Source organism: Crocuta crocuta, unplaced genomic scaffold, assembly GCF_008692635.1.
Source record: "Crocuta crocuta isolate KB4526 unplaced genomic scaffold, BGI_CrCroc_1.0 scaffold156, whole genome shotgun sequence".
NCBI classification, from domain to species: Eukaryota; Metazoa; Chordata; class Mammalia; order Carnivora; family Hyaenidae; genus Crocuta; species Crocuta crocuta.
The window spans coordinates 2,071,148-2,098,333 of NW_027531308.1; the positions used below are offsets into that span (position 1 = coordinate 2,071,148).

At 38.4% G+C, this 27,186-nt stretch overlaps 2 protein-coding genes across 3 annotated transcripts in view; both read right to left on the bottom strand.

Moving 5' to 3' along the window:
- SCG5 (secretogranin V) overlaps nucleotides 1-226 on the bottom strand; it is a 56,015-nt gene extending 55,789 nt beyond the window's left edge. For both annotated transcript variants that reach the window (XM_077771640.1, XM_077771639.1), the window contains exon 1: nucleotides 136-226. The gene's annotated coding sequence lies outside the window, so the exon portion shown is untranslated. The remainder of the gene's footprint in view (nucleotides 1-135) is intronic.
- Nucleotides 227-3,123: 2,897 nt separating this feature from the next.
- On the bottom strand, nucleotides 3,124-21,836 carry ARHGAP11A (Rho GTPase activating protein 11A). Its single transcript, XM_077771638.1, has 12 exons — nucleotides 21,175-21,836; nucleotides 17,508-17,578; nucleotides 15,345-15,441; nucleotides 14,173-14,426; nucleotides 13,394-13,557; nucleotides 13,085-13,231; nucleotides 12,473-12,547; nucleotides 11,532-11,696; nucleotides 8,775-8,904; nucleotides 7,959-8,067; nucleotides 6,038-6,176; nucleotides 3,124-5,633 (listed from the first exon to the last, which is right to left on the bottom strand). The coding sequence occupies exons 1-12, from the start codon at nucleotides 21,301-21,303 to the stop codon at nucleotides 4,054-4,056; spliced, it is 3,060 nt and encodes a 1,019-aa protein (XP_077627764.1). The 5' UTR covers nucleotides 21,304-21,836; the 3' UTR covers nucleotides 3,124-4,053.
- Nucleotides 21,837-27,186: the final 5,350 nt, after the last annotated feature.

Genomic DNA, 27,186 nt, shown 5'->3' on the forward strand with positions numbered 1-27,186 from the left:
CCTCCCAATCCCCACCCAGCCTTGTCTGCCCTCCGACTCCAGCTCAACAGTTTCAGCAGGACGCCCCCTCCCCTTCCAATCCCGTAAAACCCGCGTCTCAGGTGGGCTTCGGGGGGTCGAGCAGGCAGGACTCACCGCGGGGCAGCCGGCGGCTTCTGCTGCGGTCGGGGGCTGGGTGAGGGCCCAGCCGGGAGCGTGGGGATCTGGCTCGCGCGTGCGTCATCTCCCTCCGCATCTTAGCTCCGCCCCCACCGCCCCTGCGGCAGGTGGAGGCCGCCAAGCGCGCTCGCACCTGTACGCTACCCAGGTGCTGGTGCCTCTGCAGTGAGCCACTCGGCGCTCAACCCACGCACCCCACAAACACGTGTCTTGGAGGCTCTTTATCTGTCGACCCCCTGTGAACGTAATTCATCTCTTCTCAAGCAGTTTTCTCAACAGTGTGCCAGATCGCCACTTTTTGTCCTTCGCCCCCAATACCAGATCTTTAATTTTGCCATTTCTTAGCTTTTTTTTTTTTTTTTTAAGTCTTCCAGCCTGAAGACGAAGGGGGCAATAATGGTAAGAGACAAAAGATGAAGAGGTCTTAAGACGTTTCAATGATAGAACGCATAAGGGTGCTTTCAGATGCCCTTTCACGGAGCAGAAAAATTCTGTTAGAAACTTCTGCTAAAAATGGGACGCCAAAACCACACGAAAACCTCTAGGAGTGTTAGTTCTAAGTGTTATTTCTAAACTTCCACACCGACTATCAAGTGAGATTTCTTCAGAAATTGAACTCCCTGCATATTGCAGAAATTTATCCAGGTAGACCCACATTTTTTGTTAAAGACTTGTGGCGCAACCTTGAACGTGTGAATTTAGTCCAAATTCAAAACTGAGATGTAAAACCATAGGGCATGGCATATTTCGTTCAAGACTGGGGATGAGTAAAGTGCCCTGGAGGCCAGAAAATTAAGTACCTGGATGAGGTTAGAATCCAGATCTCTTTAGCTCTATGCAGCAAATCCATTCCCATCTACAAGACACAAGACCTTTTAGATTTTAAAACCAAGCCTCCTTCCTACTATCTTTTCTTTCATGGATGCTCATTTCCAGCTTTTTGTTTCAGTGCATGCTAAATCAACAGGACAAATATGGTCTATTGAATTTAGGCTCAAACACCCTGCTGGGGTTTAATAATTTTTAAATTATTAAAGGTTTCAATCCAGAATTTTACTTTAACATTTTTATTGTTATCTTCATTCTGTGCTTGGAAAAATGGAGAAGCCATCACAAGTTACTGCTTTTGTGTTGAATGGAAATTTGACTTACACCAGGTTTCATATGAAATTTGATAGTTTATTTTTAACATTTTTTAATGTTTATTTCTTGAGAGAGAGAGAGAGAGAGAGTGAGCAGAGGGGCAGAGAGAGAGACACAGAATCCAAAGTAGGCTCCAGGATCTAAGCTGTCAGCACAGAGCCCCATGCAGGGCTTGAACTGAACCATGAGATCATGACCTGAGACAAAGTCAGATGCTTAACTGAGCCACCCAGGTGCCCCTGAAATTTGATATCCTGGACTTGGTGATCAAACGCCTATATTAAATTTAGTGATTATAGAATGTTGTCCAGCAGCCTCCTACTTTAAGTCCTATGTAATTGTATTGTTCGTTCCTCATGATAAATTTGTATTAGAGCCTTATTTACACTTGTAAATAACAAAGTGAAAATAATCCTTTGAGTTCTTGCCTACATCCATACTTTATTTGAAAGACAGCAAGCACATGAGCAGGGCATGGGCAGAGAGAGAGGGAGAGAATCCCAAGCAAGCTCTGTGCTGAAAGCTCAAGTCTGACTTGGGGCTCAATTCCACAAACAGTGAGACCAAAATCAAGAGCTGGATGCTTAACCAACTGAGCCACTCAGGCTCCCTCTCATGTCCATAGGACACAGCTTTGCTAAATATGTTTACATACCATTTGACCAAATATCCTCATGAGATGAGTAACATCTCCATTTTATATAAAACGAGGAGAGAGATCAATTCAAAAATTTAACTTTCCTGACTGTCCAATTTTCTTACCTTCATAGTCCTCCTATACTGTTAGCTTTCACGTAACGAAAATGGGAGTAATAGGCGGGTAGATTTTTTAAAAATAAATATCTTTCATTATTAATCCCTCAGAAAAGCCACTAATTCAGTTAATTGTACACTTAATCTCCTTTGCCTTCTGATTGAATTAAGTCTTCCAGTTCAACACTTCACCCATACCCATGGACATAAAATGACATTAATACATTTTTAAAAGTTTATCCAGAGGCAAGGTGAAGTTTAAAAAACTGCTCTGGGAGCGCCTGGGTGGCTTAGTCGGTTAAGCGTCCGACTTTCGCTTAGGTCATGATCTCGCGGTTCGTGGGTTCAGGCCCCGCGTCTGGCTCTGTGCTGACTGCCAGCTCAGAGCCTGGAGCCTGTTTCAGTCTGTGACTCCCTCTCTCTCTGACCCTCCCCTGTTCACGCTGTCTCTCTATCTCTCCTAGAAATAAATAAAACATTAAAAAAAAAAAACCTGCTCTAAATCAGACAACATATATTTCAATGTTTATGAATGTTTCCTATCTCTATCAGAAATACCATAAACACCTGAAATGCATATCCAGTTTATATCACAAACCTGTTTTGATGTCAGATAAACATGGTATTTGTATATACAGGTTTTCAGTCTTTATAGAAGTCAAATTCTTATTGGTAGTGAGAAAGGGTTGATTCCTAGGTAAAAGACAGACAGGAAATAACTTTGAAATAAAACAGGTGTACTGCTTTCAAGTAGAACTTGGCCAAGCAGACACCTGATTACTCTGGCTGTTCTGAGTAGATGAGCAATGCTCTTCCATTCTACTCCACTATCTGAAGGTGACGTTCTAACAACTGACCTGTAAAACTGTCTTCAGTGGTTTGTTCTGCCTGCAATATTCTTTCCTCTAAAACCTAGAGAATATCCACCATTGTTGCTATTCTTTCCTTACAGATTTTTAACTTATAATTTAAAATATAAATTTAGATAAATTTACTCAACAATTTGGGTTACATTCTAAAAGGTATTTTGAATGTCATTAGAGATTCAGACAAGTCATTTTCCAGAAGGTTACCTTTAATGTTTATGCTAAATAAATAACATTTACACATCAGACAAAAACCATTATAGGCTTTTATAAGAATCAAAAGTTACGAATTCAAGTTAAAAGTACAGAGGCACATCACCTATTTTAAATTATAAAATCAAGCATGTGCATGTAAGAATCACCTTGATTAAAAATTTCCAACCTTAATTATTTTTCCTTAAATAATTTTAAGTTCTATATTGGACAAAACAGCTACAAATGTATTTGTGCAAATTACCTATAAAACATAGTATGGCTCAAAAGTAATCAAATATTTCTGCAGCATCATTCTCTAAGAGCACTTCTGAGTCGTTATTCTGCTTTAGCCATTATTCTTCATCCAAAGGAACACACTGTACGCATCTACAGACCGTGTAAACCCAATTACTCTGCCCCAAATAGGAATAAAAGATTAAGATGCTACTGATGCAAGTTAATTTCTAGGGATTCTGGCATAAACCATAAGTATCAATGTAATTCAAGAAATAAGATTTGTAGGGCATACCGCTGCCCGTTACAGGTTAGAAGTTTCTTGTAGAAACCTTCTCTGACTCAGGAGGAATAACAGGAAATAGGCACAACTCGTTCACTCTTCCTATCACACTTAAAGTAAAATTCATACAATTTTTAAGCATTAATTTCCCATAAACCCAGCCAACAGCTTGTTTCAAAAGGTAAAATGTAACCTCTGCTTGAAGAGATCACAATACAATTAAAAAGTTTAAATACTGCCATAATTAAGAAAAACAAAAACAGTCATGTATACAAGCATAAGAATTCAAGTTGCTTGTGCAGTGAAATTAAAATCGATCACTTAATCTTCCTGAGCTAACTAACATGCAGATTATCCTGCAAGTCCTATCACCAACGGCTAATTTTATTTACATTAACAGCAAGTATTAACATCTACCAATTACAAGTCTACAGGTTTACTCGTTGGTAGTAGCTGAGCTTTTCCTATAGGATTTTTTGGAGAACCTTTATACCAGACCCTTTCTTTTTCTGATGATTTCCTAAGGACTCTATTTATCCCAGGAGAAAAGCCCATATTATTATTTACAACAGATTTTAGTATGTCATGATTTGTCAGGTCATCCAAGGGAACCTTAATTTGGCCTTTGGACACCACTTCCCGTTTACAAACTCTGGTAGACCCAAGAGAAGCATTCGTGGAATCCGGGTGCCTCTTCATCTTTGGGAAAGATTTAGAAGTTAACTCCATGCTTGATTTTGAAACTGCATCAACACTGGACTGTTCACACTCTGTAAACTTCTGTTCTTTAGGACCTGATTTGGTATATGAAATCAAGGAATCTTTTGAGGTACCTTCCATACCAGAGGAAAGAGCACTGTCACAGCTCACGGACTTAACCAGAGGAGAAGGGGCATCACCAAGACTCGCCAATTTGGGCCTTACAGGTTGTCTGCTATACTCCAACAAGGAGTTAATTCTTCTGACAGACTGACGAACAGGTGTACGCTGAAACTTAAGAGGTGACTTAACCTTTGCTCTATTTGGTTCATTTAAAGAAAGCCTGTTAAACCACTGTATGTGGTCTGACACGTTACCACGCTCTGTCACTTGGAAGCTTTCAGAAACCGTGGTGCTGCAGGTTTCCACCACCGACTGCTGCTTAACAATTCTCACAGGCCTATGCTTGCACAAGTTTGTTATGTTACACATGGTGTGCTCTGAGGAAGAGGTGCCGGCTGCATCCTCCCTAGAAGCTGCATGCTTCGCCACGTTCTCTTCCATCCTATTCTCGTTCTCCTTTAATTCAGGATTTTCTTTATCCCTCGGGGCCTGCTGTTCCTTTATGTGTTCATCACTAGGCAACTCTTGCTTGACTGAACAATCTTTAGGTATATTTGAACAGATGCTTTCTCCATGTTCAATCTTCACAGGAGTTGAATAATGTTTTATAGTTGCTTCTCTATCCAATTTTTGAGTTTGATGTAGTGAGATGTCTCGTTCTGACAAACCATGTTCATCTTTACTAGTTCGATGTTCATTTGATTCTATCACAGTCAAATCATTAGTTTCAAAGAGATTTCTCTCTGGGCTGTATTCTGTAGAAGACGTTTCATTTAGCTTTACTTTCCCCTCATTAGTTATTGATGACTGCCTGTGATTTATCAATGCATGAAGATTATTTCCAGATTCAGAAAATGCTTTCTGAATTTTCACCAGAGTCTCTGTGGTCAAGTTATTTTCATCCCCACTAAGAGAACTTCCAGTTACACTGTTATTATGCTTATCCTGTATATTAGAAGGGGTGCGTTCATATGAACTAACAGGTAACTTTGCAACTGAAGTATCAGGCTCCGAGGAAGAGCTTTCTACCTCAAGATTTCCCTTGATTGGAGAAACTTCATTTGTCACTTCTTGAAAACTGGAATTAGTAGGTCCTGTCCAAGACATCCGGTAACTTTTTCCATCTAGACGCTCTGGGGTTAATAAGTTCTCCTCAGACTTACTGATCTTTGCTGAACCTAAAATAAAGCAGTTCAGTCTTTTTAATCATTTATATTTGAAACCTATTACAAATATTATTCAAACACATGGCATATAAAGGTATTAAGCATTTAATTTCAATAAATTAAGGATTTGTGTTAAAAGGATAATGTATAGTATAAAAATGTGAAACTTTCTGGATTTATATTTATAAGCCTCCTCCAATTGTTCATACAAAAATACAATCCCAGTTCAAACATTTTTACTCTTCAAATATGAATTTTTAATTTCTAGAACAGCACATTATTTAATATATTTTACCATAAAAATAATTGAAGGTTATATGTCAATTATTATCTCAAAAAAGCTGGAACAAATTTTTCAGAAAAGCAATGAAAGTAGGTTTTTTTTGCATAAAACTGACAATATCATGTAGATGTACCTTTCTTCGTTAATCTTTCATCAATATCTGGGCTAAAAAGCAGACCTGTTTTTACAGATTCAATCCTATTTTTTAAACTTTGTTGATTTGCAAGTCGTCGACCAACATTTTCATATCTATTGACACCAGAACACCCATTCTGTATAGAAAAGAAAATGGAAAATGCTTTGGTCAGGAAATAAACCGAGTTTAATTCAGAATATTAAGACCAAGTAAATCCTAAACAGCTGATAGAAAAAGGTACATAAAACTGAAAAACAGTTTACAGCAAACACAAATATACTTCCATGCATGTTGATGAAAACTGTTAAGCTTTTGACGTGGCTATTAGTTGATATTTTATGATCTAAAATAGAAACAGCTTCACATATTCATTAACTAAAAATTTCTTTTGTGATGACTGTGTGCCAGGACCTGTTCACAACAGTGAGTGAACAAAACAAACAGACCAAGATCTTAGCCTCACAGAATTCACATTCTAGATAGGGATATTTTTGTCCAGGACAAGAAAAACCATAAATTATTTTGTATATTATACAATACACAAGGTGAGAAGGGCTATGGTGAAAAGTAAAGCAGGGTAAGAAGGCTCTGGAGTGATAAAAGGTGGGGCTGTCGTTTTAAACAGGGTGACTGGAAAATGACTTCTGAGTAAAGAGAAGCATTAGAGGGTAAGAGCCATGAAGATAAAAGGGGGAAGAACATTCCAGGGAGAACAAAGGCCAGGACAGTCTCCAAGGCTGAAGTCAGGTCTGGCACGTTTGACAAACAAAAGGCTGAGTGAGCAAGGGAGGCTGAGTGAGCAAGGGAGGGTGGCAGGAGAAGGGCTCCGAGAGCCAGGCTGGAACCAGTCCCGTGGAGAGGTGCATGTAAACTAAGAACTTTACCTTTTTTTTCAGGTGAAATGAGGAGTCACTGGAGGATTCTGAGCAGTGGAGTGACAGGACTATGCTTGGGTTTTAAAAGAATAATTCTGGGTATAGTATTGCAGCACGGTAGAAGCAGACAGACCTACTAGTAAGGGCTTATTGCAGTAATCCGAGTGGAGATGACAGAATTTAGAAAATGTTGGAAATGTAGTGCCAGTGAGAATCGGTCTGGATATAGTCTGACAGCAGAAGATACACAAGATTCCCTAATGCTTTATACAGTATGTGAGGAGTCAAGAATGCCTATGTGGTTTTTGGCCGAAGTGACCAGATGAGTCGCCACACGGAAGATGGTGAAGACTATAGGTAGGAGAGTGGTTGGTGGGGACGTGGACGACTGGAGAAATAGCAACAGTGAAGAAATGCATCTTGAGAGCTCTATTTGGGACAGGTTACAGGTGAGTTGTCTGTTGGATGGACATCCAAGTAGAGAAGTCAAATAGGAAGGTGTTAAGCAATAGTCAAGTTATTCATGAAAGCATTTTGGTTTGGAGATATAAATCTGGAAGTCTTAAGTAAATATAGGACGTTTAAAGCTAATGAGCACTTTGAGTAGAAAGAGAAAAGAGAAGGCCAAGGACAAAGCTTTGGGTGTTCTAATGTAAAGGAATTAGAAAAGTAACCAATGAAGAAGGAAGAAAATCATGAGTAAAGTGTCCCTGAAGCAAGGAAGTATGTGAAAGAGGAGCAAGTAACTAGCCAGGTGAAATCTAACAAGGACTGGTCACTGGTTTGAGCACCACTGAAGTCATGGATGACCTTCAGAGCAGCTGCATTGAGCATTGGGGATAAAACCCTCACTGGAATGAATCAGTTTAAGCAGAACAGAAAAGGAGGAAACAATTGGTATCAATTCATGTGTAACAATTTGGTATAAAGGGGAGTAGAGATCGGGACTGTAGCTGGAGAGGCAGGGCAGAGAGGGTCTTTCACCATCAAGTCTACAGCTTTACGCTAATATGGACATCAATGAAATGGTAAAAGACACTTACTAGGTCTTTGCTGCTTTTCCCCAGACTAAATTTCAAACGAAGAGATCTCCGGACCTTTTCTTTACGACTAATCTTAGGAGAGAAGCAGCCTGCTTTTCCTGATTCTACCCTAAAAAAGAGTGGCATTAAAAAACATCAGCATAAAAACTGGAAGCATTCTTACAAAATGAAATCTGAAAGTCCAGAGCAAATTATATTGCTAGTAATTAAACAGTGTAATAATTTTCTAAAAAATCAGTTAAGCTTTGAGATACCATATATGGGGGCACCTCAGTGGCTCTCTCAGTCGAGCATCTGACTTTGGGTCAGGTCGTGATCTCACAGTTCTTGAGTTTGAACCCCACATTGGGCTTGCTGCTGTCAGCCCAGAGCCTACTTTGGATCCCCTGACCACTCTCTCTCCCCTCCCCCACTGGCACTCTCAAAAATAAACGAATGTTTAAAAAAGAAAAAGAAATACAATATAGGAACACATTATAATACGTATATAAAGTGCCCTCTCCTATTTATCACAAGAGTTATTTAGTCACTTATAAACCAGAATCATCAGAACAGACTAGCCTTTATATTAGCAGGAAATTTAAAAATTACACACATCAACATACAATAGGATTTTAAGCAAGCAAAGTGGATTCAAGTTAAGAATCTTTCTCTGGAGTATATACAAAGGGCAAGTGATTAATAAGACAATAAAGGCAGAGAGAATTTTTTTAAATTATCATTGAAATATGTGTCTCAGCAGAAAAACAAAGTATTTTATTATCATTTATAAACAAATGTTTATCCAGTGAAAACAAAATGTCCTGGATAAATTACCTGCAAACTTTTTTACTTGCAATCCTCTTACTTCGCCTTAGCACGCTTGTACTGATCGAATCGTTTCCACTGATGACTACAGGAGAGAATGAACTCTGAGCTGACCCTTCGGGGCTTGTATCAATGTGAACTATAAAAATAACCACATATAATACACCACACATACTTTCTTTTCAAACTGTAAGATATTAATAGCAATTAGGCTTAAGGTCTTAATTTCCAACCCTACAGCAACAAAATCACATAGTTTCTGGTGAGAAACTTCAGAAGCCAAATAAGCTCAACTCAACTTAAAAAAAAAGTATCAATTTCTTACTTTTAATTTTTAGTTGGCAATTAAGGGTCAAATGAAACATGACTTTTATATCAGAGTTTTGTTTTAAACTCATTTAAGAATACAAGGGAGGTGTGAGCACTACTGCAGACTGGAGAAAGAGCAAGCTTTCCGGACAGACAGACTTGAGTTTGTCCCACCACTTACTAAATTGCTCTGAAAATGGACTTCTAGAGTAAATATAAAAATTATTGTTATATATATGTGAAATGTTCAGCACAGTACCTATGTTACGTAATGTTAATTTATTGCTATTATCAAAAATGAGCTACTGAAAAACAATTTAGAGTCGGAGTATCCAGTATGTACCTGGCTGGCCAACTGCTGTCCACCTGACTCTGAAGTCTGGCAAACAAACACCAATTATAAAATATACCTAACCAGGACGCCTGGGTGGCTCAGTCGGTTAGGCATCGGACTTCTGCTCAGGTCATGATCTCATAGTTAGTGGGTTCAAGCCCCACATTGGGCTCTGTGCTGACAGCTAGCTCAGAGCCTGGAACCTGTTTCAGATTCTGTGTCTCCCTGTCTCTCTGACCCTCCCCTGGTTCATGGTGTCTCTCTCTCTCAGAAAAAAAAAAAAAAAAATTAATAAAAAAAAATTTTTTTTTAAATAAAATATGCCTAACCACTTGCCTAATCACTCATATTGATAAAAAATTCACAAAGGTCCCGTCCCCAGAGACAGCATTTTTTTTTCAGTTGCAAAAACAGAAAGAAAATAATACAACCAACCACTACAGAGACTTTTGGGTGCATTTGGCTAACAAAAATTTTGGAGGCCAATGTAATATAGCCAGTGTGACGTAGCTAGCTTATTCTAGGGCTGTAGTGGTCACAAGGAAGCACAGCCAGAATATATGGAATAATGCAAAGTTATCACACATACAGGAAAAAAATTATAAATAGGAACTTCATGGATTATAGATTAATATAACTGCCTTTATAGATTTAAAAAAAGCATCATATCTGTTATTATCCAAAATTAGAAACCAATATATTTTCAATTTTGCAGATGGAATTTACTGAATTGTGGCTGAAAAAGTATGGTCAAAGAAAAATGGTGTTAAAATAACAGGATTACGATTATTGAACTTACTGATTTTTTTATGAAAAAAAAAATCATTGATTAAGCAGGCTCATAGTAATGTTCCAGTAACACAAAAATGTTTAAACTATTTGTGGGGAGCTTGGAGAGAAGGAATCAAAAGGTTCATTTCTTGGGGCAGATATTATAATGCTTATAAGCAGAGGCAGGTAGAATTACAATTCACTTTGGGCATTTGGGAATGGTCCAAAGTGGAAAAAACTTTAACTAAGAAAACAGTAAGTTTAAAAGAACTTAAGTCTCCAACTTCTGAATACTCAAAGAAATACAGACAGAGCCTCAGAGTTCTTATCATACATTTAAACAACTCATAGAGAACCTGTGAAGGATCATAAAGAACAAGTTGCTATTCTGTTCAACTTTCTAATTAAACAAACAAGGAAAAATCTAAACTTTTTGGATAATAGAAACAAAAAGCTTCTGGGAAGATCTCATCATTTGGCTAACAAAGTCAGAGTAAAACTCTCAACATTAACTGAAATCATTGAAAACCTAAAAGAATCAGAGATCACTCACATTTTGACGAAATGTGAGACAAATGTGAGATGGAAGACTCTGGGCTTAGAATTTCATTTCTTTTTGGGCTGATCATTAAGGCTAACTTGTAAGACTGACTGTGAGCCAACTTACATTCTACACCTGCTAAAGGAGCCAACTCAATCTGAGATCACATTAACAAAGATCTGGTACTCAAATTAGCAAAACTCTATTGTTTTCTGGAGGCTCTGGTTGGCCACATTAGGAACTCAGAGGTCATTTGGAAGAAAACGGCGGAGTCAGGAAACCATCTGGAAACCATGCCACAAGGAACAGCATAAAAAAAGTTTGTAAAGCTTTTTATAAAAGCTGCTTGAGTATAAAACTAAAATATACCCCCTCCCTTCAACAGCACCCACAACGGTTCCTCCTATACCCCACCACTTTGCATTTAGATAAAATCACACTGGCAGTCTCAACAGAAGATAGCAACACAGCCACTGCAACAGATCAGGAAGTAACTAAAGTAGAATTCAGGATGTCCTGTCACCTACTATGTGAGCACCAGTGCTATACACAGAAGCCCAAACTCTCACTCTGAGTTATTTATCCTAACTTTCAAAAGGCATGGTCATAAAACATACACATATACACATTAATAATATTGAACCAGTGTCTATTTTAAAAGTTAGGGGACTTTATAAAAATTCACAGACTTGATAAAAAGAATAAAGCCAAAGTTCCTAAAGGGAGTAGCAAGAATATGGAATAGCACTTTGCATAGAATAGGCATTCATGTTAATATTTACAACCCAATTATACAAATTCTATTTGCTACCTGATGCTGGTGTAGAATTGTTGAAGAGATTAGTCGGCAACAACTCAAAGTTAAAATTGTGCTTGATGGACTTCCTCTTCTTACTGGAGAAACCGTGAGAAGAATCTACTGGTAGTTTACGCTTAGCATTTGGTGTAAGATTCATGGGTGATATGGATAGCTGAGCTGAAAAAAATAAACAAACAAAAAGCAATTTTTTTTCTCCCACAAAGTTGATAAAGTACTAAAGCTTTATATAATTTCTTCTTATAAAGCCATTACTTAGAGCTAACCAAGGAAGGGAATATGCTTACGTTATCAATATATGTTATAACTAAATTAACACCAGGCAATTACTTAAAATGAAAAGAGGAAAGTCACAAAGAGACAAGATTAAAAAACAATAGTAACTTAAACCAAATAGACTGAAAGGTGTATATAATCCACATTAAAGAATATTAACATATGGAATAAAATCATAATCAAGGAGTTCAAACAAAACTGATCTACATGTTAATTTTGTTTTTCATCATAACTGAGTATGAACCACTAAATTTATTCAATCTGAAAAACAAAAAAATATGATCATATTGTCTATTATGTTACTGTCTTGAATAATTTCACCCACAAGCAAACCAAGATAAAAAAAAAACTGGAAGATAAAATAATAAACTTCTGGTTCCAAAACAAAAATGAGATTGGAGCTATTTTCACATATTCAATAGCATCCAACTTACATTCAACAGAAAAGCATGATTTAAAAGACTAAAGATATAACAAAAGACTAAAAGAAATTCTTACCTACAATTTTGGGTTCATTATATCCAATGTAACTAATAATGTCACAACATGGTATTATAGTACAGTATCTCCACTGAAAATAATACTTGGATTTGGTTAAACCAAAATGTTAGGTTATGATATAGAAATTTGCACTTAAGTAAAAAATATATAATACCTACCAGTTCTTTCTTGTTGAGGTGTAAGAGAGGGTGTTCTGTTAGATTTAAGTTTATTTAACGCTCCACTAACAAAATCTGAAACACAAAGCACATATGTAATCAATTATAATGTAACATTTACTTGTTGCCAATAATTCATATTCGTATTTGTGGTTTTCCAGCACCTAAGTTTATGTCAGCTCACAATGAACCCCTCACTCAAGTCATGTGAGCCTGTTGACTGACACAGATAGATTACTTCCCTACACAAATCTTTCTTCATAGCATCCTTCTTATCTATAATAGGATTCAAGTATTCTGACCCTCTCCCCAATTCCCCTAGACTCGACCCATTTTTTAAGAAGGTTCAGTTTGACCTCTTCCTTGGAGTCCTTGATCACTACAGCCCAGGGATCTTTTCTCCTTTGAACACATTTCACATTTGTGCTAAAGGTTTACCATTTAATATAAGCTTGTATTGTCATTTTTGGTTTTCACACGCATGTGTCATGTCTTTCCAACTATGCCGTGAGCACCCAAAAGATAATACACCAGTCTTGTTATATTTAAACACATTTTAGATAAAAGCATATTGCTGTCCCTCCACCAAAGGGGACTGACACTGCCACTTACCTCCTACGCTTTGTCTTGACTTTCTCTTATAGTCACCAGGAGTTTCATATTCACCTTCTTCAGAACCTTCTAATGACGGAGTAGCACAGAGACCATCAATACCCAACATGGCTGGTATCTTTTCCTGGATAAAATCTGGAACATGCCCTAAACAAAAATGTTCAGAGTTAAAATTTTTCCTCCACTTTCCCTCAAAATGTTCAAATAGTATATATCAACTTTCTAACAGTTGTCTTCACAGTTCACTTGGAGGAATATGGGATCTCCTTCAAATACATCCTGTTGCTTAATAAAGCAACTACATCTTACCAATATCTGATGCATAGTCAATAAGAGTCTGTATCACCGCAGCCTGTAATCGGAGCTTTTTTTCTGTGTTAGCAGACATCTTTTCATGTCCTTCACTTGTCTGAAGAAGGTTTGGTGCAAATATTACTGCAAGATTGCTGCTATCCATCTTATTCTCACTGGACCTTAAGTGAAACAAGGTTTTCTTAGATTGACCCAGAGAAAAAGAGAGTTAAAATAACATATTGAGCACACTTTGAAGACTTCGTACTTTATCAGTCAAACACAAGTCAAAATAGTTACCCTTTGTCTACCCATCTACATGACTGGTTTGAAATAAGACATAACCAAAAATAGCTCCTATATGCTTAAATATGTATCATAAAAACCATGCTAACCATGGAGTCCACACTTTGGGTTTCCATGCAAATTGAACCTGTGTATTTGGTCTTCAAACCACACACAGAAAAACTGTATTAGAAGGCTACAAGCATGTCCAGAACAAGCAGGCTCACTGACAGCTGAGAGGGGGGACAAACTTGAGAAGGAAAAAAAAAATCGTCATCTGAAGCCATTCTGTGGACAAAGAATCCTATTGACACCAATAAGCCATTCATAATGATGATGTTAAGGCAGTGAGAAAATACTAAATCACTGATTCTTATATTATACCAGGTATACTTCTTATAGTAAGGAAATAAATAATTTAAGAAAAATTTCCATTCCAAAGTTAATTTTAAGGGTAAATTGAGCTAATTAACAAGTTAAACTGTCATTTCCTAAGACTTTTAACCACTTACCTAAGGGAAACACTCCTGAGAAAGCTAAAGAAGTATCTTAACACATCGATTGTGTGGTCAGCCATAAGACAGGAGAGCAGCAATGTAGCTTTACTCTTCTCCTCTGTTCCTAACTGTTGAGCTTTGAAAAGTGCTTCATGCAAATCAGCTGGAAGAATAGGCTCTGGCAATTCCCTGAAAAACTGCTTAAGAAGTCCGGCAACATCACAAGGTGGTGCAGAAGCCAGGCAATTTTCACCATGATCCAGTTTATTCTGAAATAAATAGCATAATCTTGAGTATTTGAGGGCTTAATAAGAGTTTACTGCAAAAAAAATAAAAATAAAAAAAAAAATATATATATATATATATATNCGGTTAAGCGTCCAACTTCACCTCAGGTCATGACTTCATGGTTCATGGGTTCGAGCCCCACATTGGGCTCTCTGCTGTCACACAGAGCCTGCTTTGGATCCTCTGTTACCCTCTCTCTTAAAAATAAACATTAAAATACGTATATTAAAAACATAAATTTTTCTTAATGCATGTTTTAGTATATAAATGCCATTTTAGAAAGCTAAAATAAAAAAATATTTTTTTCATTTCATACAGTACTTTATAGCAATAAAGGACCATGAATTTGAGTGTAGTCTGAACTTTTAAGGCATTACATAAGTAGATCGTGGCAATCATTTCACAGTATATACTTACACCAAGTTGTATAAGTTAAATATTTGTCAATTATATCTCAGTAACACTTAAAAGAAAGCATTATATAAATACTGTATAATTCCTTTTAGAAAAAAAGGTTCTTCTGCCATGAAAAAGGCTATTTGCAAATTCAATTTCTGTTAATAATTATGCAATAGTTCTAAATATTTAAATTCTTTTTATAAGTCATTCTTTTTTTTTTTTTAATGTTTTATTTATTTCTGAGAGAGAGAGACCGCATGAGCAGAGGAGGGTCAGAGAGAGAGGGAGACACAGAATCTGAAACAGGCTCCAGGCTCTGAGCTAACTGTCAGCACAGAGCCTGACGCGGGGCTCGAACCCACGAACTGTGAGATCACAACTGGGCTGAAGTCAGAGGCTTAACCGACTGAGCCACCCAGGGGCCCCATAAATATTTAAATTCTAAAAACCAAATCAAAAAGTGGTACAAATGAAAAATAACAGTTCAAGAATATGCTTACCTTTAGGGCTCTCAGACGAACAACAGATCCTGATTTTCTAAAAAGCCCTTCTGTATGAATATGCTCTTCTAAAGATGTACAAGCATCAACAAGAAAACTGAAAGAAAGAAATCTTTTCAGGTGGCCAGATAGGCATCTTACTAAATCCTGTTCTCCAACCCAAGTACATGAGCAGACTAAGCTTTGTCCCCCTTTCAGAAGCTCTGGTATCAGAAATCCCTTCAATCTTTGTGATAAAAAGGTTACCTCTAGCTGTCTTTTTTGCTTCCTAAATTGTCTATGGCCCATCTTTTTATCCAGGACGACTTCAATAAGCTGCCTAATTCTACATCCTTCTCAATCCTACTTCATTTCTCTGCTTCTGCTCACAGCACAAGATGTGTCTTTTATTAGTGCCTCTGCTTCATATCCCAGTCTCTCTCAACACTCTCCAATAAGACTCTCACCCCCATTACTCCAACAAAACAGCTCTCAACAAGGTCACCAACCCATGGTCACTTGTCTTCATCTTGTCCTGCCAGCACCTGACACACTTGACCACTCCCTGCTTCTTGATAATATTATTTTTCATGATACTTCAGTTTTCCTGCTGTCCCCCTAACTGCTCCTTCTCAAACTCCTTTTCTTCCTCTTTAACTGCCAGACCTCTGCATGCTAGTATGACCCAGGGCCCTAAGGCCTTCTTCTTTTCTTTACCCTCTCTTCCTGTGTAACCGTGCAGAGAATACATAGCTTTAAATACCTACCATCTACTACATTGGCCCCCAAAAAGGCAACATGGTTTTCTCATTCTAACATTACCTCTCAGAAAAGTCAAATATATTCTAGTCCTTACAATCCTTCTCATACTTAGAGGTGTGTGCTCAATTTCTTTATACTATAGAACAAATTTTAACCATCAATGTTGGCTTTAATAGTTAACAGGTGATATGAACAAGTAAGAATAGATGTCAGCAGCAAGCAACTGATAGCATTGTACTGGCGCACAATGGCTGAATGTCCCGGGGGTGCCTGACAGAATTTAAAGTTTGTTTGCTTAAAGTAGGCATAGAAAATACAAAAAAGATTTAATCATCATTACCAGGGATAGAATTTTGCAATTCTAAAGGTAGAAAATCATTATAAACACACCTTTCATAGGTCATTTAAAAAGCAAAATAGTAAGTGCTCACCTTACGAAGATTGTGAGGTGTAGACTGTTAATCTACACTTATAGGCTGAATGAAGGAAAACTGTTCCAAGGCAGCAAAGTATTCAATAAATGTTTTTGTACAATGCATCAGTTAAAAACCTAGGTTACTGAACTAGAGTAGCCAGAATAAATCCTACTTTGGATAGAGGGGAAATGAATTAGTAAGAACTAAGATAATTTCCTTACATGTGTCTTTAAACCATTTAAGATGTAAACTCCTCCAGTAATTTCTGATGCTGTTAGTCTAAAAGGTTACTTTTAAATAAACAGTGACATAGAAAAGCTCAAGTGTTACATAATTTATATTCACAAATGCTATTGAATCTTAGCTTAAATATTCTTTTATCCACAAAAAAGAGAGGGAGACAAACAAACCAAGAAACAGACTCTAACTAGAGAACAAACTGATGGTTTAGAGGGGAGGTAGGTAAGGGGAAGAGTAAAATAGGGATTAAAGAGTACACTATCATAAACACTGAGTAATGTATAGAACAGTTGAATCACTGTATTGTTTACCTGAAACTAATATAATAACACTGTATGTTAACTATAATGAAATTAAAATTTTAAAAACCTAACAAAATTTAAAAAGTTGTATAGAAGGAAAAAATACTCTCATCCAACATTTCTAAAACAAAACATAAATAAATTGTAACTAAATTGGAAATTCAGTATATTACTGAGTACAGTCAGAACTGCAGCACAAGAATTGGTATAGAACTAAACACTCTTAGTAGAACAAAAATAATTTGCTTTCCAACATTTATTACTGAAACTTATATTCAATCCTAGGAGTTAATAAAAATTAAAAAGATAAAATACGTAAGAGTTTAAAAACATTTTTACATTAGTTAATATTGAGATATTCAATCATTTGCTAGTTCAAAACAAATGTCTGAGAGTCAATTATTTATTTTTAAACACTCAAGACACGTTTGAAATATTTTTTCTTCATCTCAAACTTAGCTTACCTTGGAATATGTCCATATTCGGGTACAACAGAATGGGGCAATGCATTAAAAGGTACTCCAAATATTTTACCCTAAAATGGCAAATTCAGTTATTCTAACACAAATATTAGGTGTAAGTTTTCTTAAACAGTAAGCAAATTAAAAACCTCAGAAAATGTTAAAAAAGTGAAATCGTCAATCAAGACAATGAAAACCACTACTACAAGTACATCTGGTAAAAGGTAACTAGTATATGCTAAACATTGCTAGGTGCTAGGAGTACAAAAATAGTCAAGATAAAGTCATTATGGGCGGGGAATGGGTGAGATAAGTGTAGGGGATTAAGAGCAGACTTACCATGATAAGCACCGAATAATAATGTATACAATTGTTCAGTCACTATACTATATACCTGAAACTAATGTAACACTGCATGTTAACCGTATTGAAATTAAAATTAAAAAAAAAAAGAGACAGAAAGTCATTGCACTGAAGCAATGGAATACATTCCATCAGTTTCCAATCCCATAACGGAAAATCAATCAAGTTAATGCTTTGTTAGGAAATTCTTAAAACAAAATTTGGCTAAAACACTAATGTTTTCTACAAATATACGATAGTTTCTTTCAGTAACCTTATAAACACTGACCTTATACTTCCTTCCTCCACCTTATAAATACTAAGATGAACAAAAGGTTAAATTGATTGATAATGATAATTCTGGTCACTCATTGGGTACTTCCTAAAATTACATCAGAAGTAGTTATGTTTAGACCTGATCTTCTTTTCCAAAGAAAAGTGCTATTCAAACTATGTTCTGAGGTAATCAAGACAAGGATTCTTCTGCAGACATTTAATTCACATTTCTTTAACTACTTTGAAAAGTATTTATAAAAAGTCACATTCAAATAATACACTGAAGACCCAAGAGTAAAATCTGTACATTACACACTTCTGAATAAAGAATCTGCCACTATCTTTGTGCATGCATTCAAACTTCTTAAAAATGTGTTACTGATTAAGAAGGTTGTAGTTTTGCCCTGGATTTAAAAATAAATACAAGCCCGTACGTATCTGCCCATACAGAATTGAATAAGTGGGATACCTAGTCTCATAAAGGTTGATTTAGCTTAGATGCATCTGCTCTCCACCAATGCTCTTGAAGCACTTATGTGATAAGAGCACCTTATTTAACCTTATGTTGCCAATAAGAAATCATTCAGCACTGTTAATTTTTCAACAAAGTAACAAAAGCTTGCTAGTCCTTTTCAAGCATCTGGCTCCATTCCATTGATGAATATAGAAGACAGTACAGTATAGTGCTTAAGGGAGCAGGCTCTTAACAGCAGGGCTGCCAGGTTTTAAACCCTGGCTCTTCTACTTATTAGCTGAATGATCTCGACCAAATTAATTCTTTATGCTTCAGCATCTTCACATTAGTCCTAAGTCACAGAGTTATAGACAGAATTAAATGAATTAAAAGATGTAAAATGTTTATAGTAGTGTCTGACATAGAGTAAGCATTCTCAGAACATTTGTTGCTGTTACAATTACCATTTCAAGGTGAGCTATTAAAAAAAAATGTTAGTTTGTGAAACTTATTTGGGTAAATCAGAATTTTCTTGTTACTATAAAACCAAACAAAATGCAAAAATCAGATGCTGAAGATGATTATAAGTCTATAGATATCTTAACATATACAGAACTCAGGGTTTTTTCCTCAAGTCTATTATTCTCAATAATGGCCTCACGATAATTGCTGTAATCTCATTAAAAAAACTAACAAAATGCTCTTTAAATTTTATGTATTGGAATATCATTTACGATGTTATTTGAATACACTTTGAAAACTACAAGAAATCTAGTTTTCAAGTATTACTTATGCTGTTCCCATTCTTATAACACAACGACCTTGTGTATTTCTCTCCCCAGAACTTACCGCTGTATCCGAGGCTGCTGCTTCATGTTTCCTACGACTGCACTGCCCACGACCACTCTTGACTTTAATATTCATTAGAATATTTGTATTACAATCTCTAGCCTGAGTGAGTACCCATTAGGATACAGACCAATGATTGCCCTAACAGCTATCTTTAGCTGAATAAGTGGCATGTGACAGGCACTGTGCTAGTCCAATCTACAGATCTTATCATTTTTAAATCCCCTAAATAACCCAAGGAGAGATATCATTATTCCCACTTTATAGAGCAGGGAACTGAAGCTTAGGAAAATGAGACAAACAGCCCAAGACTACACATCTAGTAGGAGTAGAGCAGGATTCAAACTCGGGTCTATCTGACTCTAAAAGTAGGCACTGATTTTCTTAAACGGCATAAAAACTCCAGATAGAAATTCTTTCATACACTTTCAAAACCGATTATATTTGAGATCTTGGAAAACCAGTTTTATGACCAGAAGAAATCACTCTAGTTTTTACATATAAACAAACACATTGCCACTAAGCTGCAAACAAAAATTATTGTCTCCAGAATCTATAAGCTAGTAAGAGGTATAAAATCATTTTTATTACTACCTTTCTTATCCAAGTACTTATTTTCTTTCAGAAATTATAAACTAAGAGCTGTGAAATCTTATTAGCTTTCATCTCTAAATACTTAAAAGTACCACTTAATTAGCCAAATACAGTTAAAATCAAATGCTTTATATTTTATTTTTCACAATTAAGTTCTTGATGATGCAAGAGAGATAATGAAATTTTATTCAAAATCCTCTGGCTTCTACCACCCTCAAGTCAACGGCTTTTTAATCATTCCACACTGCCCTCTCAATTCACTCACTTTAAAACGTAGCTTTATATCTCAAAAATAACCAAGCGGCAAGCTTATTTTTTTTCAAATTAGTAACTATAGAGATATTTCTATTGTTCTATTTCCAATGTTCTTTTTTTTTAATTTTTTTTTAATGTTTTATTTATTTCTAGGAGAGAGAGAGAAAGAGAGACAGCGTGAGCAGGGGAGGGTCAGACAGAGAGGGAGTCACAGACTGAAGCAGGCTCCAGGCTCTGAGCTGGCAGTCAGCACAGAGCCCGACGCGGGGCTCGAACCCACGAACCGCGAGATCATGACCTAAGCGAAAGCCGGACGCTTAACCGACTAAGCCACCCAGGCGCCCCTCTATTTCCAATGTTTTATCATATCTCCTCTACCGACTGATTTAAAAACTTACTGATCCCCTTTGTCCCTTTCCAAATCCTATTCTAAAACAGCAGGCGGGGTGAGGGGTGCGGTGGGTACTGTTTGTCTCCCTTCCCAAGATCTACTTGTAAGTTGGCAACACCTGGAGACATTTTTAATTGTCAAAACTGGGAGATGCTACTGGCATCTAGTGGGTAAAAGCCAGAGACACTGCTACACACCCTACAATGCACAGGACAGCCCCCACCTCCCACCCCAAAGAATGAATTATCTAGTTCCAAATGTCAATGTCGTGAGGTTGAAAAACCCTACAACTTTCTCAATGATCAAAAATCCCTGTAAAGAATCAACAATGCCATTCTTTAAATCTCAGCAGTTGACCACCTGAATTGAACTAGTCACGCTTAGCCACGTTCTCTTTTGGATCCTTTGGATCCGTACAGAATGAACATTTTAGCATGACCTGTAATAAGTGATGGACAGGGTAGGCCTTTTTTTTTTTAATAACCCAAAGCTCTTTCCCTAGAACTTACCGCTATATCCGTGGCTGCTGTTTCATGTCTCTTACGATCGCACTGCCCACGGCCACTCTTGACCTTAATGCCATAGACAGCCCGAAGCTGCTGCAACAAGGCCAACCTTACCAGCCTCCGATCCCACATCCCGGACACGTCGCCCACTCTCCGAGGCAGGACCGGAGTCCTGACCCTCGTTCGCCACCAAGTCTTCCAATTTCCAAACACGCTCAGGTTTGCGCTCTGCTCCGCTGCCTTCCGGCCAAGTCTGGCACCGTTCTGATCCCGGACCCCAGCCACTTCCACGGCTTTTCCCTCGGTCCTCTATCCACTTCCACTGACCGTCTTCTCCTGCTTCCCGCTGATCTAGCCACCGCTCACTTTTCCTTCACTTACACCGGCCTTCTTTCTTGTCACTCGATCCTTTCGGCTACTTACACAGACCTCCCTTCTTTCTCCCCGATCCTTTCCGTTCCTTGTACGGACGCCTGTTACCAGCTTCTCACCACTTCCGGCCACTTCCTAAGATCGTTTCCTCCAATCGTCACTTCGCCCTTGTCTCTTTCCCCACCGTAAAAGACGACCCTTCTCCTCGGCCCTCCTGCGCTGGCAGGCTCAGCTGGGCGTGCGTCTCTCACGTCTCCGACCCCGGCCCCGGCCCCAGCCCCGCCGCCGGACCAGCCGGCTGCTCAGGTGCCTCTTCCAGTCCCGGTCCCCGCCCGGGCTGGTCGCCGCCGTCACCCCGTTTCACAGGCCGCTCCCTCCCTCCCCCGGCAGCCTGCCTGCGGCGCCCGGCAGGCACATCCCGGTGTGCTCACTGAAGCCACGCAACTCTCATGCCTCCGCGCTCGCCGCCCCTGCAGCTCGGGAGCCGCAGCCTCTCCACCCTCCCTTGCAGACCAGGCTCAAATGGCAGCGCCAAACAGCGCTCCGCGCTCTGATTGGCCCGTTTCTCTTTTCAAAATCAGGACCTCAGAGAGTGTCCAGGAGCTGCCTGTCTACTGAGACGCGGAGGGCGTGGTGGGCACAGCTACGAAATAGGAAAAGAAAAGAAAAAAAAAAAAGGTGAGTTCCACTTGATGTTTCATAGCCATACTTTTGGAGGACAGTAGTGTTTAAAGCGTATTTTAATACACCTGGCCTGCGACTGGGACAATACATTCGGGGAAATGTGATAGACACCCCATTCTAATTTTTTTGGAACTTGGCTGAACTGAAGGCCCTCTAACGGAGAAACCGATGCTACGGGACCCGAAGTGAGACAGCCTGAGTCAGGGTTCACAAACGCCGATTTGGGGAGCCCTGAAGGAGGGCCTTTAGTGGTTCGAAACTGGTCCGTATTTGAGGAACTGATGGCGACGCTCAGATCTTAGCGCATAGGTAGTCAAACACACAAGGAAGCCCTGTCCTGGGAGAGTTGAGTGCGCGAGGCAGAAGTCCTCGGGAGGCGGCAGCCGCACTGGCGGATTTGGAGTTGCAACCCCGCTCCAGTCCTACACCGTATCCTGGGTATTTCCCGAATGAGCGAATTAAGTAGGGAACGTTTTTCTAGAATCCTGTTGCCCCCTTAGGTGTTCAGACCTTAGGAGTTTCACCTTTCCCAATCTAAAGAGGATTTTCTGGAGAAATGGGAATAAAATGGCAGTGAAACGTTGTGCTACTTTGCAACAACTATTTATTGAGCGTCTACTATGCAGTATGGTATAGGATAAAGAGCAAAACTAGACAGTTCTGGGGGCGTTGGGGAGGAGAGTATTAAGTAATTATATTAATGAGGGAATAATTATCAATTGAGAGAAGAGTAGGAAGGAAGGGAATACTATTCCATGATAGGGTATAATAAAAGATCCTTGATGCGGGAGGGGCAACATACCAATGAACTGATGTGAAAAATCAGAAATTGGTAAAAAAAAAGATGGGATGGTGGAGTGGAACAGCATTCAAGAGACAAAGATACTGCAGACGAGCCATTGGTTTTAACAGGATCCAGTGCATCAGAGACTAAACTGAACCTATTTATACTCTTTTCTTCTTCAGAAATGACTTTTAAAAACGACTTATGTTGGGGAGCACCTGGGTGGCTCACTTGGTTGGGCATCCAGCTTCTGTTCAGATCGTGGTCCCGGGGTAGGGCTCGGTGCTGACAGCTCAGAGCCTGGAGCCTACTTCAGATTCTGTGTTTGTCTCTCTCTCCCTCTTCCCCTCTCACACTCTATCTGTCTCTCTCTTTCAAAAATAAATAACTTAAAAAAAAAATGACTTATGTTGGGGCACCTGGGTGGCATCCAACTTCCCCTCAGGTCATGATCCCACAGTTTGTAACTTCAAACCCCAGGTTGGGCTCTGTGCTGACAGCTCGGAGCCTGGAGCCTGCTTCGGGTTCTGTGTCTCCCTTTCTCCCCTTCCCCCGTTCATTCTCTCTCTCTCTCCCTCTCCCTCAAAAATAAATAAACATTAAAAAAAAGATGACTTATGTTGTCTTTAGCCCCTCCCTCCCTCAAATTGGACATTGTTTTGGATTTTAGATGTCTCTGGTTTCTTAAAGACCTGAAACTGCTCTTGAACGTGAAGTGCCTTTTCTATGTCATAATCCTTTTTTCCAAGTTGAGCTCTTTGATTTTGTTTCTTTTGTCTCCTNGAAGACCTGAAACTGCTCTTGAACGTGAAGTGCCTTTTCTATCTATGTCATAATCCTTTTTTCCAAGTTGAGCTCTTTGATTTTGTTTCTTTTGTCTCCTTTAAAATGAAATTATTGGTTCTTAATGATATTAACATAATTACTTATTTGCCTTGTCCATGTATACATATATACACACATAATATAAAGCAATAATAACAATTATTGCTAAATAAGACTGCTAAGTGAAGTTTGTGTGTTTCTTTTTTCTTTGAAAATACTGTTTTAAATCAACTATACATAATTCTTTTCTTTGGTTATATATGGATGTAGCACGGTTTATTCAACCAGGCCTCTATGGAGAGATATATGCACTATTTCCAGCCTTTTGCTATTACAAAAAATTTCCTGTGCATACACAATATGCTTTTACTAATGCATTATTAGCACAAAGCCCTACAAATGGGATTGCTAGGTTAGAAGGTAAAAGAACATGTTATTTTGTTTAATATTGTCAAATTGACCATCATAGGAGTTACACGATTTTGTATTCACATTTGTGAAGTATGAGAGTTCTTGTTTCCCCACAGCCTCTCTACTGGAGTATATTTTGGCTAATTTGATAGGTGGTAAATGGTGTCTTACTACAGTTTTGCATTTATCTTTTTATAAGCGAGGTGGAGCATCTTTTCAAACAATGTGTACATACAATGAAGTATGATAAATTTTAACGAATGTCGGAGATATACTGCTATGAACTAAAGAGGAACAAGACAGACCCAAAAGAATGTGTACAGTATGATACTTTTTGTGTAAGGTGGGGTGGGAAGTCAGAAATACATACACAGGGGCGCCTGGGTGGCTCAGTCGGTTAAGCGTCCAACTTCGGCTCAGGTCATGATCTCATGGTTCATGGATTCAAGCCCCGCGATGGGCTCTGTGCTCGCAGCTAGCTCAGAGCCTGGGGCCTGTCCTCGGATTCTATATCTCCCACTCTCTCTGACCCTCCCCTGCTCACGCTGTCTCTCTCTCTCTCTGAAAAATAAATTAAAAAAAAACATTTAAATTTTTTAAAAAAGAAAAGAAATACATACACAAATAGACACTTGCTTATATTTTCAAAAATAAACAATGGAAAGGTAAACTAAACTCTAATAAAAATGGTAACCAATAGAGGGAGACCAAGGCCTATTTTCTACGGGATGACCTTTTTTTAAAAAAATTTGGAAACTTCTTACATATTAGCCCAATATAAAATAGGTTGAACTCTTTTAATGCCTTTCATTGGACTTTTTGCTTTGTGTTTTTATTTGTGTAAATTGTCATCAATCTCTCCCTTAATGCTCTAGATTCTGAGTCATAGTAGAAATGTTTTCCCCACTCCCAGGTTATAAAGGATTTCTCTCATTTTATTTTTTTAAGTACTGGTATGGTTTTCCTTCTTCTTTTTTTTTTTTAATTATGTGCCTGATCCATTTGCGATTTATCCAGTATAGAATAGAGAATGAAATTTTCTCTTCTTTCGTATGGCTATACAACCATAGACACTTTTATTTTCTTTCACTTCAGCTGACTCCCACACCTACCTCTAAAAGTAGCAAAACTCTACTACTGAAAGCTCCATAGAGTACAGATGTTCCCCAATTTATGATTGTTCACCTTGCCATTTTTTGATTTTATGATGGTATGGAATGCATATGCATTTGATAGAAATCATTCTTTGAATTTTGAATTTTGATCTTTCCTGGGGCCCGAATATGCAGGGCGATGTTCTCATGATGCTGGGCAGCGGCAGCTTCCAGGCAGCCACGTGATGACAAGAGTTAACAACCCATACACTCACTACCATCCTGTACTCATACAACCAGTCTGTGTTTCTTTTTTTTTTTTTTTTTTTTTTTTTTTTTTTTTTTTTTTAGTTTTTTAACATGTATTCAGTTTTGAGAGACAGAGCATGAGCAGGGGAAGGGCACAGAGAGAGACAGAGAGAGAGAGACAGAATCTGAAGCAGGTTCCAGGCTCCCAGCTGTCAGCACAGAGCCCAGCATGAGGCTCAAACCCATAAACTGCAAGATCATGATCTGAGCCAAAGCTGGCCGCTTAACTGACTGAGCCACCCAGGTGCCCCATTTTTCTTTTCTTTTTTTTTTTTTTTAAATGTTTACTTTTGAAAGAGTGAGCAGGGGAGGGGCAGAGAGAGAGGGAGACAGAGTATCTAAAGTGGACTCTGCCCCTAGGTGGCTCGGTTGGGTAAGTGTGTGACTTTGGCTCAGGTCATGATCTCAGGGTTCATGGGTTTGAGCCCTGTGTCAGGCTCTGTGCTGAATGCTTACTCAGAGCCTGGAGCCTGCTTCAGATTCTGTGTCTCCCTCTCTCCCTGCACCTCCCGCTCACATTCTTTCTCACTCTGTCTCTCAAAAATAAATAAATGTAAAAAAATAAAATAAAATAAATCTATTATGAAGTGGACTCTGCACTGACAGCAGCGAACCCGATGCAGGGCTTGAATTCAGAAGCCATGAGAGCATGACCTGAGCTAAGTCAGATGCTCAAGTGACTGAGCCACCCAGGCACCCCACAACCATTCGGTTTTTCACTTTCAGTACAATATGCAATAAGCTACATGAAATAATTTACTATAATTTTTTTATAAAATAGGCTTTGTGTTAGGTGAATTTGCCCAACTGTAGGCTAACATGAATGCTCTAAGCATGCTTACAGTAGGCTAGGCTAAGCTATGATGTTCAGTAAGTAAACTGCATTAAATGCATTTTTGACTTAATGTTTTCACCTTAAGGGTTTACCATAATGTAACCTCATCATATGTTGAGGACAATCTGTACATTGGGTAAAGGGTCATATCTTTCTCGAAACATTAGACTTTGCTTCTAGTTAGTGCCACCACATGGCACACATGATTTTCTTTATCCATTACCTCACTTAGCCCTCACTTCTGTGAAACCTAGTGTCTGCTGGTGTGCCTCTCTGATCTGCTTCCCGTATCCTTGCTTGGAAAAAAAGATGACTCGTGTAGCTTCTCACATGAGATCCAGAACTTTTTTCTGAAAAACCAAAATGATTATACTTGAAATCACTGCCTGACACATTGCACAGACACATGATTCCACCTATCAATAAAACAGATCCATTTGAGGAAACATTGGTCTTAAATTTGGACTTGACCTGAGTAGGAAATAATGCAATGGTCTCATAGCCGAACTCTGAAATGACTGACAATGGTGGAGAAAGAGATTGAAGAGTTGTGTCTAAGAACCACCAAGGATTGAGGCGCTCTCACCAGAAGCTAGGAAGGGGCCGGGTGAAATCAACACCTTGATTTCAGACTTCTAGTGTCTAGAATTGTGAGAGAGTAAATTTCTGTTGTTTTAACCCACTTGTTTTGTGATACTTTG